At 42.1% G+C, this 15,761-nt stretch overlaps 2 protein-coding genes across 6 annotated transcripts in view; both read right to left on the reverse strand.

Annotated features, from left to right (window-relative positions):
• Positions 1-2,428: 2,428 nt before the first annotated feature.
• sp5a (Sp5 transcription factor a) lies at positions 2,429-4,697 on the reverse strand. Its single transcript, XM_086221302.1, has 2 exons — positions 4,192-4,697; positions 2,429-3,939 (listed from the first exon to the last, which is right to left on the reverse strand). The coding sequence occupies exons 1-2, from the start codon at positions 4,240-4,242 to the stop codon at positions 2,872-2,874; spliced, it is 1,119 nt and encodes a 372-aa protein (XP_086077428.1). The 5' UTR covers positions 4,243-4,697; the 3' UTR covers positions 2,429-2,871.
• A 3,208-nt stretch (positions 4,698-7,905) lies between these two features.
• myo3b (myosin IIIB) overlaps positions 7,906-15,761 on the reverse strand; it is a 69,310-nt gene continuing 61,454 nt past the window's right edge. For all 5 annotated transcript variants that reach the window (XM_086220693.1, XM_086220692.1, XM_086220690.1 and 2 more), the window contains 4 exons: positions 14,447-14,547; positions 14,023-14,069; positions 13,492-13,646; positions 7,906-8,145 (listed from right to left, as the gene is read on the reverse strand). In XM_086220693.1, the coding sequence (XP_086076819.1) occupies positions 13,538-13,646; positions 14,023-14,069; positions 14,447-14,547 (257 nt within the window). In that variant the 3' untranslated portion in view covers positions 7,906-8,145; positions 13,492-13,537. The remainder of the gene's footprint in view (positions 8,146-13,491; positions 13,647-14,022; positions 14,070-14,446; positions 14,548-15,761) is intronic.

Raw genomic sequence — 15,761 nt, forward strand, 5'->3', positions numbered from 1 at the left:
CAACATAAGATATCCCCTCAAGGAAGAGTCAAGTATTATGGCCTCCTGCAGCGTTGAAAAATGGTGCCTATCTCGGACAATGAAGCCAAATCAGGACCAAACAATGCCTTTGTGGGGAGCCGGTCTGGGAGCACCGAACATATTATCCATCATATAGGCTTCATTTCATAATAGGATCATAACATTTGGATAAAGACTCCACAGTTCAAGCGTTCATATCTCAATTATAGGGTTTTTTTTTCTTTCATGTGTTCCTTTTTGTCATGATTATGCTGCATGTTAATATTCATGCAGATTGTTCTTCCTCCAGATTTGATAAAACTGGATACAACTGTCTCATTTGCAAATCTTCTAACCCCCCCCCCACACACACACACACACACACACACACACACTTGTACAAGGTTGTCCGGTATAAAAACAAGGAGTACCACAGAGAATGAATAGCACACAAACCTGCACAAGGTAGAGCTAAAAACCATTTTGACCTCGTCAATCATAAAGTACATTCACCAACTGTATTGTTCAAGGAGGGAAATTTGTTTCCATGTGTTTTTAATATCGTCACTTCCAACGATAGCATGAGTAAGAAGCCTGTGGGACGCTTCATGTTCAGTGGGTGTGTTGCAGTAGCCAAACTAATATGGGCTTTTCCATGTTTTCACATCAACAGTACCTCTGTTTTTTCTGTGGCAAATATAAGAACTAGTATTGACTTGTCACTAGTTTTAATTTTAATATTACTGTTGACACATGAATACATTATTTGCAGCTTCTGTTCCTGGTTAAACAAAATAAGGGAGCAAGTGATGAGTTAAAATCTTGCATTTATAAATTTAGGGGAGAAACAAGCCTTTTGTGTGTTGTTGGACGGCGACTGCATTACAGTAATTAATTAATTAAGAGTAATCTCAGCAAAAAGAACCTATTTGGTCAAAGATGGAATGTGTTTGTGATGTTTCCCAACACTTGACATGGAAAAGCTGTAGTCTGTTGAATTTATGTTTGTCTTCTCTGATGGTCCACGGAGGCAACTTACAAAAGGGGGCGCTGTTGAGGCAGAAAAGTGACAGTTCAAACTCTCAACAGATGGCAGGGTTTGATGCCTTCACACGGACTTTTTCAGTCGTCTCACACCAGACACTGGAGACAACAGAGGGACTGCTGGCAGGCACTGATGATCTGCATTGCTCTCATTCAGATCCGCTACAGCGCCAGAAAAATTCCCGATGGTTCGTTTTATGAAGCCTTCGAGGTTCAAGCTGTTTTGGGTTGTTGTTTTTTTTTCCAGAGGGTCAACACTTAAAAATTGTGAGGAAATGTGGGTGGAGAAAAAGTCAAGATGAAACATGTCAGATCAGCAAGTGACACAAACACACGGTCAAAGCGCCTTTGAGCAAGGCACAGTCTGCTGCTGCTGCTGCTGCTGCTGCTGTGGTGGTGGTGGTGGGGGTCTATTAATAAGATATGGAACTGAATGCAGTGAGTCACACAAGCTGCTCTTAAATGCAATTACGTTCCCATACTATTCTGGCTTCTATTCTGTCGCAAAAGAACGTCGATCATCCATTAGGTCCCTGAGTTACTTTAAACTGGCTGCATGTTGTGAGGGCAACATTTGGAACATGAATCCAGAGATAGTCCATCTAAAAGACAAAAGCGCGTCTGGTAATGGGTTTCATATCAGCCTACGATGGCACTGCAAAGAGAAATGAAGCACCAAGCAGTCTCTGAGAGTGCATTAAACAATTCGGCTCTCACTAATGGCAGCAAAAATAGTACATGTGCGATATTTTCATGTGACTGTTTCACTTTCGTATGCTGAGTTTTTCTTTGCCTGTTTAGAAAGAGCAAGTTTTTTTTAAAACCTCTCTGCTCACAGAAGTCCACTTGAAAGTGTAAAGTTTTTGTCAATGACGCGTCACTCTCATGTCACCTGCACAAAGCATCAGGTCCATTTAGTAGACATCTGTCTTATTTAATGTCAGTCTTAACTCAGGTGGCGGGAAAATTTCTGACCTCACACCTCAATAGTCACTGCTTTGTTTTTGTTTTTTTTTTAATTTGACCACACGTGTTAAAAACATCCAGGAATTTTTTTTGTTTTTCAAAAACAAGCCACACAAATAGAATGTGCGTCGATGTTGACTTTTTGTTAAAGTTCACAGGAAACAAAAGATGAGCCTAAAGTTGGACTCCAAAAACTACTTTACAATTTTAGTTAGGAGTGAATTATTCAGCTGCACATTTTTCAAACTAGAAACGACAACTTTAAGTATTCACTCATATTACATTTTTTTTTGCTCAACAAAATATTTGAGAAGGTAATTTTGAATTGTTGACAACATGACGTGCGCTCCTTGACACGTCTGTCTCATCGCCCATATAACTGCGGGAGATTAAATAAATTATTCCGAGATGAGGAAAATGTTATATTCTTTATTCTCACACAGTATTTGGGTCATATCAACAAATAGCAGATCTTCTCAAGAGCATGCTTTAAAAACACCCCATATGGAGCAAAAAACGGACACTTTCATTCAACAAAAGCTATTAAATATAATTTACAGGGGAGTGAAATCTTCCACCGAAGACAATGATCAAAAACACAAGTTGAAAACTTGTCTTCCTTGATATGATATAGACAGTGAATTCAAACTTATGAGCAAGAACTTCTCCATGGTCCCAAATTAACTGGATAAATACACAAAAATGTGCTACGCAAACCAGCAATGTTAGAAACTATTGTCAGAGTGTGAGAAATGAGAGGAAACCAAATATAGAGAGGCAGCTCACTGTGTACTTCATCTAATGTAGGACTGACTGTATTGCACTAGTGGTTTCTACTGTTGGACATGACTAGAAGGGCTGTTACAACATATTCCTCGTGTCCTCCCTTTTGACCAGCTCCAGTGTCTTATCATGACACTTGCTCTTTTTGTTCTGGTGCGTTTTGACATGTTTTGCCAAGTGGTCACTCCTCATGAACCTCTTGCAGCAGTCCGGGCAAACAAAGCGCTTCTCTCCCGTGTGAGTCCTCAGGTGTCTCTGCAGCTCATCCGACCTGGTGAAACTCTTCCCGCAGAACAGCCAGTTGCACACAAACGGCCGTTCCCCAGAGTGCCACCTCAGGTGCGCCTTTAGGTGAGAAGTTTTGCCATAAACTTTCCCGCAACCTGGTATGTGACAAATGTGCTGTTTCTTTTTACCAGGCTCGTCGCTGGACGTGGACGACTGGCAGTTCGGACATCTGCATCTCCTGCAGCGCCGCGCAGTCGCGAGAGGGGACTTTGTGTGCAGCAGAGCCGCGATTTGCGTCTGGTATTGCGCAAAGTCCGTATGTCCCAGAACCAAACCCCTCTGCAGCTGGAAGCGATGGGAGCCGAGAGAGGAAGAGTGGCTCACATGGTTCCCCTGCTGCAGGCTCCACCACGGAATATCCTCCCCGGGATTGGGGGACAACTGTCTCTGCTGCTGGTGCACAAGGCCGGAGGGTCCCGTGACAAAACTTGGCATCGCGGGCGGGATGGGAGTTGGAGCTGCGTAACTGACAGCGGGGACGTAGGTGGGGGGGCAGGTGGACTGCATGGAGCAAGGAAGCATCTTCACGGGGGAGAAGTCATAGGGGTACGTGGGGTCCGCGGGAGGGGTGAGGGGCAGTTCGTGGTGGGAGCTGAAGGAGCTCTGGATATGAGCGGACAGCTGGGGCTTGGAGGATAGTCCGAAAGTGGAGTTGCTGGCCAGGCTGCTCTGATGGTTGCCCTCGTTAGTCCACGGGTGAAACAAACGCGACGGGGAGCCCAGAGTGGGGTCGTAGGGGACCTGGAGGAAATCTGTGGGGTTGGATCCGTGATGATGCCCGATCCGGTTACAAGTGGCGGCCAGGAGAGCGAGCGGAGAGTGCTTGCAGTTCTCTGGAGAAGAGTTTGGGGTGCGATCCTATAGAAAACATTAGACGCTTATTAAAAATGACCCACAAACACCACACGGATCAAAACCCGCGTGATAATATCCCGCTCAGCTCTCAAACCCCAAACCCCAAAAGTTGCAGCACGCAATTATCGATGAAATGACATCGGATTCTCAGTAACATGCATTACATACATAAAACTCACGATGCCAAATCAATCCGGACGTTTAACCTACAAGTTATTCAAAGTCGCCAAAGTGAACAGAAACTTGCGCACAAACCTGCAAAAAAGCCTGGAGTGTTTCATTCCGCAGTACAGCCACTGCTGCCATGGTCCTCTTCCGCCGCGACGAAAAACGATTAAAAAAAATGCTCTAATTTATATAAATGTGTGCATTCGCAGTCAAATGTCTCGTGGAGCTGCTCTCAAGTGCTTCCTCTCTCCGAGATATCCTTGGACTATCTGAAGAGTGAGGGATCACTTCTTAGAATTTGATAAGGACTTTGGTGGGCCGCCAGCCAGTCAGAAATAAGATTTATTACTTTGAAGTTTGCCGCTGCCCAATCATCAAAGAATAGCGGCTCTTTGAGAGAGGAAAGCAAATCCTTTGAATCCACAAAGCTCCTATGGTGTGTTTGTTGGTCTGGATAAAGGAGCTGATTATTAGGGGGGATGGGAAGGGAGGAGATAAAGGCGGGACAATTAATGAAGTAATCACTATGTGGGAAATGTATATACACAAATAATTGGATTTTCTTGATCAAAGACCCCCATGCCGCCTGGAGACCCCGGTATTGGATGCTGTAGTCATCTGATCCTCTTTTTGTAATTAAGGATTTGTAGCAGAACTCTATGTGACAATGTGACATTGTTATCTCTGGAGATCTCCCGAGAGCTGACTGTTTGATGGAGGAAAGGGACCAAATCAAGTGACTCAACACAAAGTTCTCATCTCTTAAGAATCTCTTTTACATTTCTAATTTGAATTACATTTCTTTGTTGCGCCTTTGAACTACAACACAGCACCAAACGCTTAATTATACCCTCCCTGGATAAGAAAAAAAATCACTAATTTCAATCATTTGTTTTATCAGCTCAGTTAAGTTTTTCTTTGCAGAAGAGCAAAAAAAAAACACCAACAGCTAGAAATGTTATATGACACATTAAGGGGGAAAACTCAGTTTGACTTCTTAATTATTAAAATGAAATGTTAATGTTACATTGAGGAAGAGGAGTAATACAAAACTGACATATATATATATATATATATATAGATAGATAGATAGATAGATAGATAGATAGATAGATAGATAGATAGATAGATATAGATAGATATAGATATATAGATATATATAGATATTTATGAAGTCATATATTTGTCCCTTGTTAGTTTCAGGACCTTTAATTAAGACAAAGTATGCACTTTTTATAAGATAAAATCCAAACTTTTTGTGGCAGAGCAGTGGGGTTCAGCTACAGAAATGGAAGTTGTAGTTTTCTATATCAACTCTCTGATCTTTATCTGGCTTCCCTGCAGAAACAATCACTGTACTCTCAACTAGTTTGGAGCGGCAGATTTTGAATTAGATCTGTTCCTTTGAAGGGATTAATGTTCCCAGTCCTCTCCCACGGCTTTACACACAGTCATGAGGGAAAGGGGGAGTCCTGCTGGGCTGCACTGGAGCCACGTTAAACTACTAAACGGACTACAGGAGAGCTGTAGTCACACTGCTGATTGATTGGAAAAAATAACGGAGATTAACTTTGTTTACATCAAGTGAAGGCAGTGGTCGCTGATGAGGCTTTTAGTGGAGAGATTAATAATAAATGTGTGCAGGATGAGAGGAAGTAAGATGGAGCTGCATTATAATAAATACAGTGTGTGTGTGCGTGTGTGCATGTGTGTGTGTGTGTGTGTGTATGATCTCCCCTATAGAAATAATCTTACAGTGGTCAAATTTCAAAATTTTTTAGACATGGAAGTTGATTTTTTTTCCTAGTGTTTGAACTTCCTAGAAAGACAAACAGAGTCAGTAATCATTATTATTTCAACCGACCGATAAGAGGAATCTTCGCTTACGTTTATCGGCATTCAGCACAACACTTTCTTTGTCTCATATGCACACAAACGACTGATCGCTGGTGTTTCACCAACATTAAGAACCATTGGCAGAACCTGACGGTATGAATAAAAGATTTAAGAATTATTAAGTTAAAACCCTAGACAAGAGTTCCTTACCTGTGAATTTGCTCCCTATTGGTGCACCTTTTCACTTTAAAAAATGTTGACCCATAAGATTAGTAAGTGCAAATAAAATGAAAAGATGAGTGATTGTTATACAGTCAGGTAAGCTGGGCAACTCTCTGGAGCAAACATGTTGACAGTCTCCTCCAAAAGTTTGTGTTTGTGTTGCAAAATGCTGTCAGTTAGTGTTTGCTTCAAGGTCTAAATGTCAGATAAATGTCAAATGTTGTAATCTGCTCCCTCGCGTCAAAGCAGACAACCGTTGAGGGGAGAATCCACCTTAAAACAGAAATAAGATTTACACACATGATCCTGAAGAGCAGCTGTGATTTGTGAACATTAAAATAACAGATATTAAAGTGGATCTCCTCTTAGATCGGCTTGTCATGCTCTGTGAGGCCCATTCCAGCCATACATGATAACTACATGAATTTTGCAAGCTATCAGCGTTGCCAAATTATTGATATCTTCCTTTGAGTTGCTTGGTTCAGCAGTAAATGCAAGTTCATACATTTTAATGCATCTCAATGGACCCCAGCTGAGGGATGAATTTGAGCAGCACTTTGATTTAGTTTGTAAGAAATTCATGACTGTGTGCTCGACACAATGTCCAGTCCCGGAGGTAATTTACTTGCTCCGAACCTTTACCGTCTTCTGGCCATGCCACAAGACTCACGGGGTCACCTCAGCAGCAGTATGGCTAAAGGAAAGTTTTCCTGTGGTGTTTGATGGGAAAATTAACTTGGAAGACCTCCCCTCAGTAGTTTTGAGTGTAAATCAGAGACGATCACAAAGCTGGAATACTACTGAAGGGTTCAGACATGTACGGCAAGACGCTCTAACATGTATTAGCTTCATTTTACTTCGTCCATGTGCTAATTCAAGATATCTGTAATTATATCTTGACTTGCAAGATTATTACTTTATACGAAGTTTCTCATTACAGATGTCGACAACAGCGACTGAATTAGAAGTTAGTTGAAATTCTACTTCAGCATAACTTCATTTCCCCTCAATTCAAGACATTCGTCCTCTTTAGATACACAGAGGAGTCAGAATGATATCATAGATATCAGGGGTGCGAACCACAACGTTAATCGAGACACATTTCTGTATCAATTCTTTTCTCCATTTGTTGCATTGCCAATGCAGTTAATATGAAATATGATTGAATAATTAAGCGGTAAATGTCAAATGCAGTCATCACGAGCAGTACGTGGCTTCCATTTATGAAGAAGTTGTCACTGAAATGTGCAAATAATTGAAGCTTAGGCTGCTTACACGAAATCTGCACAAGTAAAAGAAGAAATGCGAATCTGAGAACACAAGCAAGAGTTTAATTGTCAGCCTGCGACAAGTGTACGCAGTGAATACAGCGTAGCGGTGTACACTCCCGCAGGTGTGGCACGAGAGGACCTAAACGGACATGCGTCAGGTAAGCGCGTTGCTAAAGCTCTCAGTTGATTTAAACGCGCATGAAGCTGCAGTTAGAGACAAACAAAAAGGAAGACACAGTTGCATGATAAGGGAAAAGACACCAAAGTAGTTTTCTGACCTAAATTAGTGCCAAAGACAACAATGCTGAGTATCTAATTATGTATTTTCACCTCATATTTCTTCGTTGAATTTCCTGAGGATTCGACAAGTGGTTCCTTTCCCACCAAGAGAAATTTACACGCTCAAGAAGAGCTCCGTTTCCCTTTATTTTTTAAATGAAGACATGTAAACGAGGGCAGAACCATTGCAGAATCTTGAGTGATAACTTATTGTGTGTCTCCTTAAACATATTTCGTGCTGTTTAGTATTGACCTTTGTACGACATATTTTCTTTAGCAAGAATTGGGACACAGTAGATCAGAAATCATTGTTGATGTTCAAACACATTTATTTGAGTCATATAAAAGAGTACTTTACTACAAATAAATAAAAATGTACAATAGATAAAGTTGTTGAGATGTTTTGGTTTGCTTCAAAGCTGCAGAAGGCAATCTGCAGGAGGAAGAGAGAGAGAGAGAGAGAGAGAGAGAAAGAGAGACACTACATTAACGTTCCCACAATGCACTCAAAACACTCCACTATCAGCATTCACTTTTCAATTAATGTCATTTAGCTTAATATGAGGTTGAACGGACGTCAGGAAGCAGAGCTTCATGTGATCTTGACATTTCGAGTGAACTGACAGTGAGAACTGTGGATTTGACAGAGTCCGGGGGGGGGGGGGGGTGTTGGTGGTTGATCCCACTACACAAACCCTTTGTAACTTTCCAGTATTCTCTGGACAGTTGAAGAGAAAACGGGTTCCACATCTGTCTCAAAGAGAGATATCAGAGTCTGGGGTGAGAGCAGGGGTGGAGGATCATGTGTGAGAGTGTGGGAGAGATAGAGAGAGAGAGTGAGAGAGAGAGGGAGGGAGAGAGGGAGATGCTCGAGGCTACTGGGTACTTGAGCCGCTATAATGGTGTCTCGTATGAGAAAACATCTGTGAATTTCCTCAGTGATCTACAACAAAGTATAACTCAGAGCAGTCACTCAGCAGACCTTTGAAGTTGCTGTCTGACAGAAAGCTGCCATTGTTCGCAGCCCCCAACACACAGAAACTCCAACTTTGGTCTCACTAATTTTCCCTGCAATGCGATACAACTCTTTTCACCCCCCCCCCCCCCCGCCCCCCCCCACCCTCTTCTGAGCCTATGAAGTAGGAGATCTCTGCATATTCAAGAGCAAAGAGCAAAGCCTTGGCAATGTGCGGCTTGGCCTGGGGGTCATGTAAGGCGGGACAGGTCATTATACCTTCTCCCAGCCCACCCTGGATGTGATAATCCAGCTTTAAAGAGGGAAAAGCTCCCCTTCCTTCCTGGATAATAAAATACACCATCTACAATCTTCAAGCATGAGGAAACATCGTCACATACTTTCAGTTTTAAAAATTCACATTTCTCTTTTTCAGTTTTGTCTTTCTAGGTTTTTCTTGCTCCAGAGTGACTGAGCGAGACAAGAAACACTTGCAGCTGTGTGGTAGTTTCTTGTCTACAGATGCTTTAGAGGCTCATAATAAAACGTAGATTCTCAAAACATATTTAAGGCAAACACAGGGGACTAGAAGGACTCAAAAATGGATTTCTCACCACAAACAACAGGATTTGGCTCTAGGCTTAAGAATCTGTGTGTGTTTTGGTATATTAAGGGAACAATTATTGTAATAATAACCCTCTGAAATATGACAGTGGAGTCCTGAAATCAAAACCACACAAGCAAGACATAAGCAGGAGCTGTTGGGCAAATTTTTAGAGTTTTGCACTGTTTTATTTTGACCTCAATCAAAAAGCTTCCAGTTCCCCCTGGCAGTGGCAAAAAGACAAGCTTTCCGTTATGCATCCCGAACCGAAACAAGGCCGTGGTAATTCTCACACTGTTCCCTCGTCCAGTGTTTATTCAATGGCAGCTGGTCCCACCATCTGGGAAAGCAGCGCCAGGGCAAAACAAAACAGGTTACACCTTCGGCCATGCCAAGTCTGCTCGTGCCCTACGCCGTCTACAAACTGAGAGAGGCTAATCAAATTTCACGCTCTGATTTGTCAAATCCCATTCCAGCACCGGAGGCACCACGAAAAACTTATAAATTTCATGGCGTACAGGATAACAGCTTTTACATACTGTTCCTATTGTTCTATAAACCTTCTTCCAGACTTGCACACGGGAAGCAAATGAATGAAAAGGAAGCTGTAATTTTGACCAAAACACTTAGTTACCACTAAGATTAAGCAGGAATCCTCATGCATGCATGTTATATTCATGCAAATGCTAACAACACAACAGTGCACCCTCAACAAACTGCAGGTGTGAGGAAGCTGAAACAAAAGCCACTGTAACCCTAATGGCATCCCTTGTCATTAAGGGACCTTTGATGTATGTACTCAACCGCCTCTTTTATCTCCTTCTTCCTCCATGCCTCCTTCTCTGCCGCCACCCCGCTCAACCTTTTTTTTTTTCTTTTAATGCCGTCTTTAGGGAATTTTCTTTCGCTCACAGCCCTCAACCCACATCTGGATGATGCTCATGTGCGTTCTTTAATTTGCTTCGAATCATTAGCCAGCGTCACAGGTTCGTCGCCATGTTGTTTGTCCGATCTACATTCATTGTTAATTGTTAAATAATCTACCAGGGCATAAAATCAGTATATAGTCTCATACATTATAATGTGTTGAAAATTGGACACATCTGGATATCAAAAGGACGTAAACAGTATTTGAAAAGGCTGCAACATGAAATGTTGGTATTCAAACTCTCCCTTTGAACTGAGGATATAGAGACAGGACAATGTTGGCCTAATCGCACTCTGGCTTTGAAGTGAGACATCACTATTAGGTGAAAAGGTAAGTATGCTTCTTCAGAAAATAAAGGCTTTTCATCATTTGTGAAGGCTGCAGCTCCAGCGATTTTCATAAAGGTGGTTCCAAACTTTGGGTAACAATGTTTTTTTGGAGGGAGGGAGGGAGGGAGAGGGAGGGAGAGTTGCCTTGGATCTAATGAAAGTGTATGAAATAGCTAAAATGGCAAGAATAACAGCGGCAGTAATGCTAGCCACATTAAAGGAGTCTCCCTCTCACGCGCCAGATGTTTCCAGATTTAATGAGGAAAAACAAGAGCAAGCTGGATTTTTTACGATTAAAGAAAACACAGGTGTCAGGCCTCCAACGCTGAGTTGTCTGTGACGTTCTTCGTTCTGGGGGTCCAAGAAAACACAGGAGCTTCAGAGCGTCTTTCATCAGAGTGACGACAGTATTTCATAACATTTGCCTTTTGCAACACATAATCAGCTAACCAAGGCAATTATGTACACACCTCCGCTCACCTCCTCTCATAAGCTAAAGCAGGCAATCAGCCAGGGAGCTAATTTGGCAGAGAAAAACGTGAAGAAACACCCACTCTGGCACCATTTGTCACCACAGTCCAACCTTGTTATTCAGACTCATGAGCTTATTTGAAATTCCTCTCCGTGGTAAAACAGGGCCAAAATAATCAAGGGAGCATGATCACACTTAATTGATTCAGTGTACTCTTAAGATGCACTACAGGGTGCTGCTGGGGTGACCTATTTCAGACTGCTCTTCAGAGGAACCAACTATCCCAGCAAGGGAGTAATGCACAACCAGGATTTTAATTATTGCAGGATCTGTGACTACGACCGGAGGTGAAACGCTTCTGAACTAACTGTGACACCACATTATAACACTGCCAGTGGTCTGAGCTATTACTCTTTGATTCTTTCTTTCTTTCTTTTTTTTTTTGTAGTTGTTAAATCTGACAATAATTTGAAATCTCACACTTTCTTATTGATGCTTTTGGATCACATGAGCTAATTCAGTCCAAAATAAGCTGATTTATATCTGGGTGGGGGGGGGGGGGGGCAGTGAAGTTGAATGCAACATAACTTTACTTGATTTAAAGGGATGTTTGTTTGTGTTTCATCTTTTCTGGAGAATTCATCCAATCTGGATTAACCATACTACCACTGCAACGATGTGGTCGTTCAAAACAACAAACAGCATCGTTCTGGTTAGGAAAATGACAGGGTTCGAACCACAACCATCTGGGATCTTAAATTTCACTTGCGCTGTGATTTAATTATGTGAAATTAAAGGTGAAGGCTTCTGAAGGACCCTTTATATTCAAACTGGGAAAACAAGAAGGAATAAAGATGTTAGGTGATGAATCCAACCTGAGTCTGACCTCAGCCGTACCGAGGAGCTGAAGACCACTTTGGGCCTCTTTAAAGCCGCCACAGTTGCTGCTGTGAACCTGAACCTATAAGAGAAGCGGGTCTTGCTATCTAGGCAGAGCTCTAATGTTTTCCCCGCTGAATATGAGATCCTCAGTCATACCACCCTACTCTTCCTATTAAGATCAAAATCTCCTCTCAGGCCCTCGGGTGTCAACAAAGAGAGATACAGTAAATGATATGCAAATTGAAAAGAAAAAAAAAAAGAGCTCTACAAATCAACTCGTCGGCCCTACATTTCCGACACACATCTTTAAAGAAAATTCCTGTATTTAGGGGGAAATTCAAAGTGAGGTCTCGCCCTGCTTCTGTGAGGCTATGTCTGGTGATTCCAGCGCTCAGACAGCACAAAGCCTCTCTGACTACAAGCAGCTCTCTGTGGGAGAACTCATAGCGAGAGTCTTGGGTTTCAGGAGGATTTGTCTGTGGATCTGCCTGAGACAACAAACATGACGCTTGGAAACAGGTAGATGTTTCCATGTCAGGTTCACACTGCAGAGTTTAAAGACACTGCCTTGAGGAGGAGGAGGAGGAGGAGGGGGGGGGGGGGGGAGGAGGAGGAGCTCCTACATGTAAATGTAATGTAACGTTAAATAGATGCGCCAACCCCTCACAAATATTCACAGACACTTCAGACGACTTCTTTGTCAGTTGTTGATATAAAACCCCAAATACTTGCTGACAAGACTTTAAAAAGGTTTGCTTTTCTTCAGTTTGTCATTAATAACTGAACATCATGTCATTTATGATCAAAAGTTAATTTGAAGACATCACTATCATTTCTAGCACGTATAAGTCAAACTGATTCAAAATAATGCCCTTTTCACACTTTAAAATTAAATTGATCAAAAACCTGGCTATGATACATGCTGACAGAAGCCTGTGCCAACCAATTTCATTTAATTATCCCGTGAAACAATCTTCGTTAGTTAGCTAGTTAGCTAGTTAGCTAGCAAGTAAATATGATAATTTAGTGCCTTTCTCCAAAATATCGTGATTACGTGACTGCTGGCTCAAATTTACACACTGTCAGGAGATCGGGATGTCTGGCGGTGTCGTGCAATACACGACGCATTTTAAAGATGACCACTTCAGCAGCTGCGTGGAGCAAGAGATGAGAATTCAGCAGCGTCGGAGCATCACCTATCGTTACGTTACGTACGGTGAAAACGTATTGTGCTGAAGGTTTTAAGACCCTTGAACGGGCCTTCAGAAAGACACCTTGAAATATCATATTGCATATAAATAAAACAGGATTTTGCTAAATTTGGAGGCAATAGCAACAAGTAAAATAACAATCTTGGAAGATGCCCAGAACCCCTCCTCTTACAAAATCTGTCTTTTATTAAGTATCATCTTGTTATGAAATGAGAAACTGTCGTGATTTGTACACAGAGAAACGTTGCAAAGTTTATAAAACGCTGTTAAATGTCAATTAGTAAGATGTGAGATATGTGCAGGTTCCTCCTGCACAGCCGCTCCACATACCACTGCACATCCAACAGTGAGGAAGCTCTTTGGAGTGTCTGTCTGCATGTCTGATGTGTCTCTCTTACCGCTTGACATGATTGTAAGGTTCATCTCTGACTGACGAGAGGCCCACTAGAAAGAAGGGGAGGAGGGGGCAGTCTCGTACTCTTCCTCAGGGATCGACTCGGCAGTTGACAGTAATTTGTAGTACTCATCTTCTCCATCCAGCACTTTGATTTGACTGTGATGTGGAAGAAGAAAGTAGTGAGAGGTTGGAGCCAACTTAACAGTGATACAGAGGTTTCCTGGTGTGAAGAAACTCGACATTTAGAACAAACACGGTGAGAACAGCCAGGCATACTGATGTGAGAAAGGGTGTCATTAATAGTACAAATACAAGTCAGACCTTCAACAATTAAAATTAGCATGCTGACAAAGCCGGAAGATGTAACGATGTAGCCCCCTCTCTAATAATGCAGAGCTACCGCTCATAAAAAGCCTGTTATTTTCGGCTCTCCATTTACATTATAAGAAAACAACTCCATTTCTGGATTCTCCTATTCCACAAAGGGCCTGCTCTGTTTAGAGTTGCTGTAAGTAGGAAAGCAGTTATTTACCCAAGTTTTCTCGGCTTCCTCTTGCTCCCCTGGTAATCCAGAGTTCTCTGAGGAAAGGGCCAAGAGCACACAGTCAAAAGATGAGCAGAGAGTCATTAATTTTTAATTCAAAGTGATTTTGTGTTGAATGCGAGCAGATGCTGATAATATCAGAAGTCACAGCATAATTTTTTCTGATCAAAGGGCTCAAGTGAGTCTGATGAAGCATGCATCTTGCTCAGCTTTGATAAACCACATCAATTATTCACCGTGAAGGCAGACATCCTGACATGAAAGCAACAGATAAAGAGCATAAGCACATGTTCAAGACAAGAGGCAGAGAAACATGGGGGTGGGGCTCCAGGGTCTGGCACAGGTAGGTTTAATTGTATTATGATGTGGAACCAAAGTCAGACAAAGGCCTTTATCGGCACTTTGAACTCACATTTAGCTGGTTGTAGTAGAGACTGTCTTCAGGGCTGTTAAGCAGCTTGAGCTGCTGGCCCCGCCGGCGTGGAGTTCTCTGCTGCAGCTTCATCACTGGACCTGCAACAGAGGAAAATAAGGGCAGGGGTCCAACCAAGCAAAACAACAATAAGCACCACGACGATACTGACACTGATGACAGCAGCCGGAAACCCTTTCCGTCCTATACTTATTCAGTCTGAACCCTTGTGTGGCAAAATGGCAGCAACACAATTTACTTAAGTAACATCATGCAATTCTTGCTCCATAACAGCTTCACATTACATAAATCCACACTTATGAGACACATCTAATTGTATCTCTCCACACAGGTGCACAGCACATTATGGTGTAATATGACGGAGAGTTTCAGCGGAGGCAGGATCACAGTGAGGTGTCGGAGACACTTTTGACTAACAAAGGACTTTCATCACCTGCAGGAAAGAGGCTCTGGACGCATCGCTGTCCTAAAACGGCTGAAAACTACAGCATGTAATACAAGTTTTATCATTTTCAGGAAAAAGAAAACTACAAAGTAAAAATTCATTATGTTAGTTTAGCGAGGGTTGAAGGAAACCCTTCCAGCAGAGGACGACTGGACTACACATACAGTTATCAGTTTAGGAAAATCTGTGGGCAACCTGACATCAGAGCTGCAAAGGTGTATCTGTTTACTGTCAACTAACCAACTATTTTGATAATCGATGAACCAGCCAGCGCCTCCATCATAAACATCTCCTGGTTTCTGTACCCCGCTATGACAGTAAATTCAATATCTTATCTTTGGGTTTAATCCAGACATTTAAGGAAGTAATTGTGAATTTCAGGAAAATCAGATTCTGCCTCTGCAAACTAGTCCAGTATGTACAGTCAAGTTTGTCCAGACTCATTGGCTACTGTATATGGCGAAGAATGAAAAGTCTAATTTTAAAAAAAGGCATTCCTGAGAGAAAAGTGGGGGTTTTTTTTGCGCATTACAATGTTATAAAATGTCAAATTATTTTAGCATATTAGACATTTGTGTGAAATTTTGTCAAAATTATTAGTGTGAATCACTTCAACCTCCAGCCCAAGTAGACATCTGCACCACATTTGTAGACAGCCCCTCAAGGCCTTCCTGAGCTATCATAGACGTGCGGTGACAGTAACCTTTTACCACCAAAATGTCTTCTCAGTTCATCCTTGAACCCAAGCAGATGTGTCAACCAAATTTGAAGAAATTCTCTGGGGAAGAGTCTAAGATATTGCACTGATAAGGATGGGATGTGCAAAAGGGGCACCCAGGAAGTGCAGTG

Source organism: Aulostomus chinensis, chromosome 12, assembly GCF_037954235.1.
Source record: "Aulostomus chinensis isolate RoL2024-O1b breed Wild chromosome 12, RoL_Achi_v1.0, whole genome shotgun sequence".
Taxonomy (NCBI): Eukaryota; Metazoa; Chordata; class Actinopteri; order Syngnathiformes; family Aulostomidae; genus Aulostomus; species Aulostomus chinensis.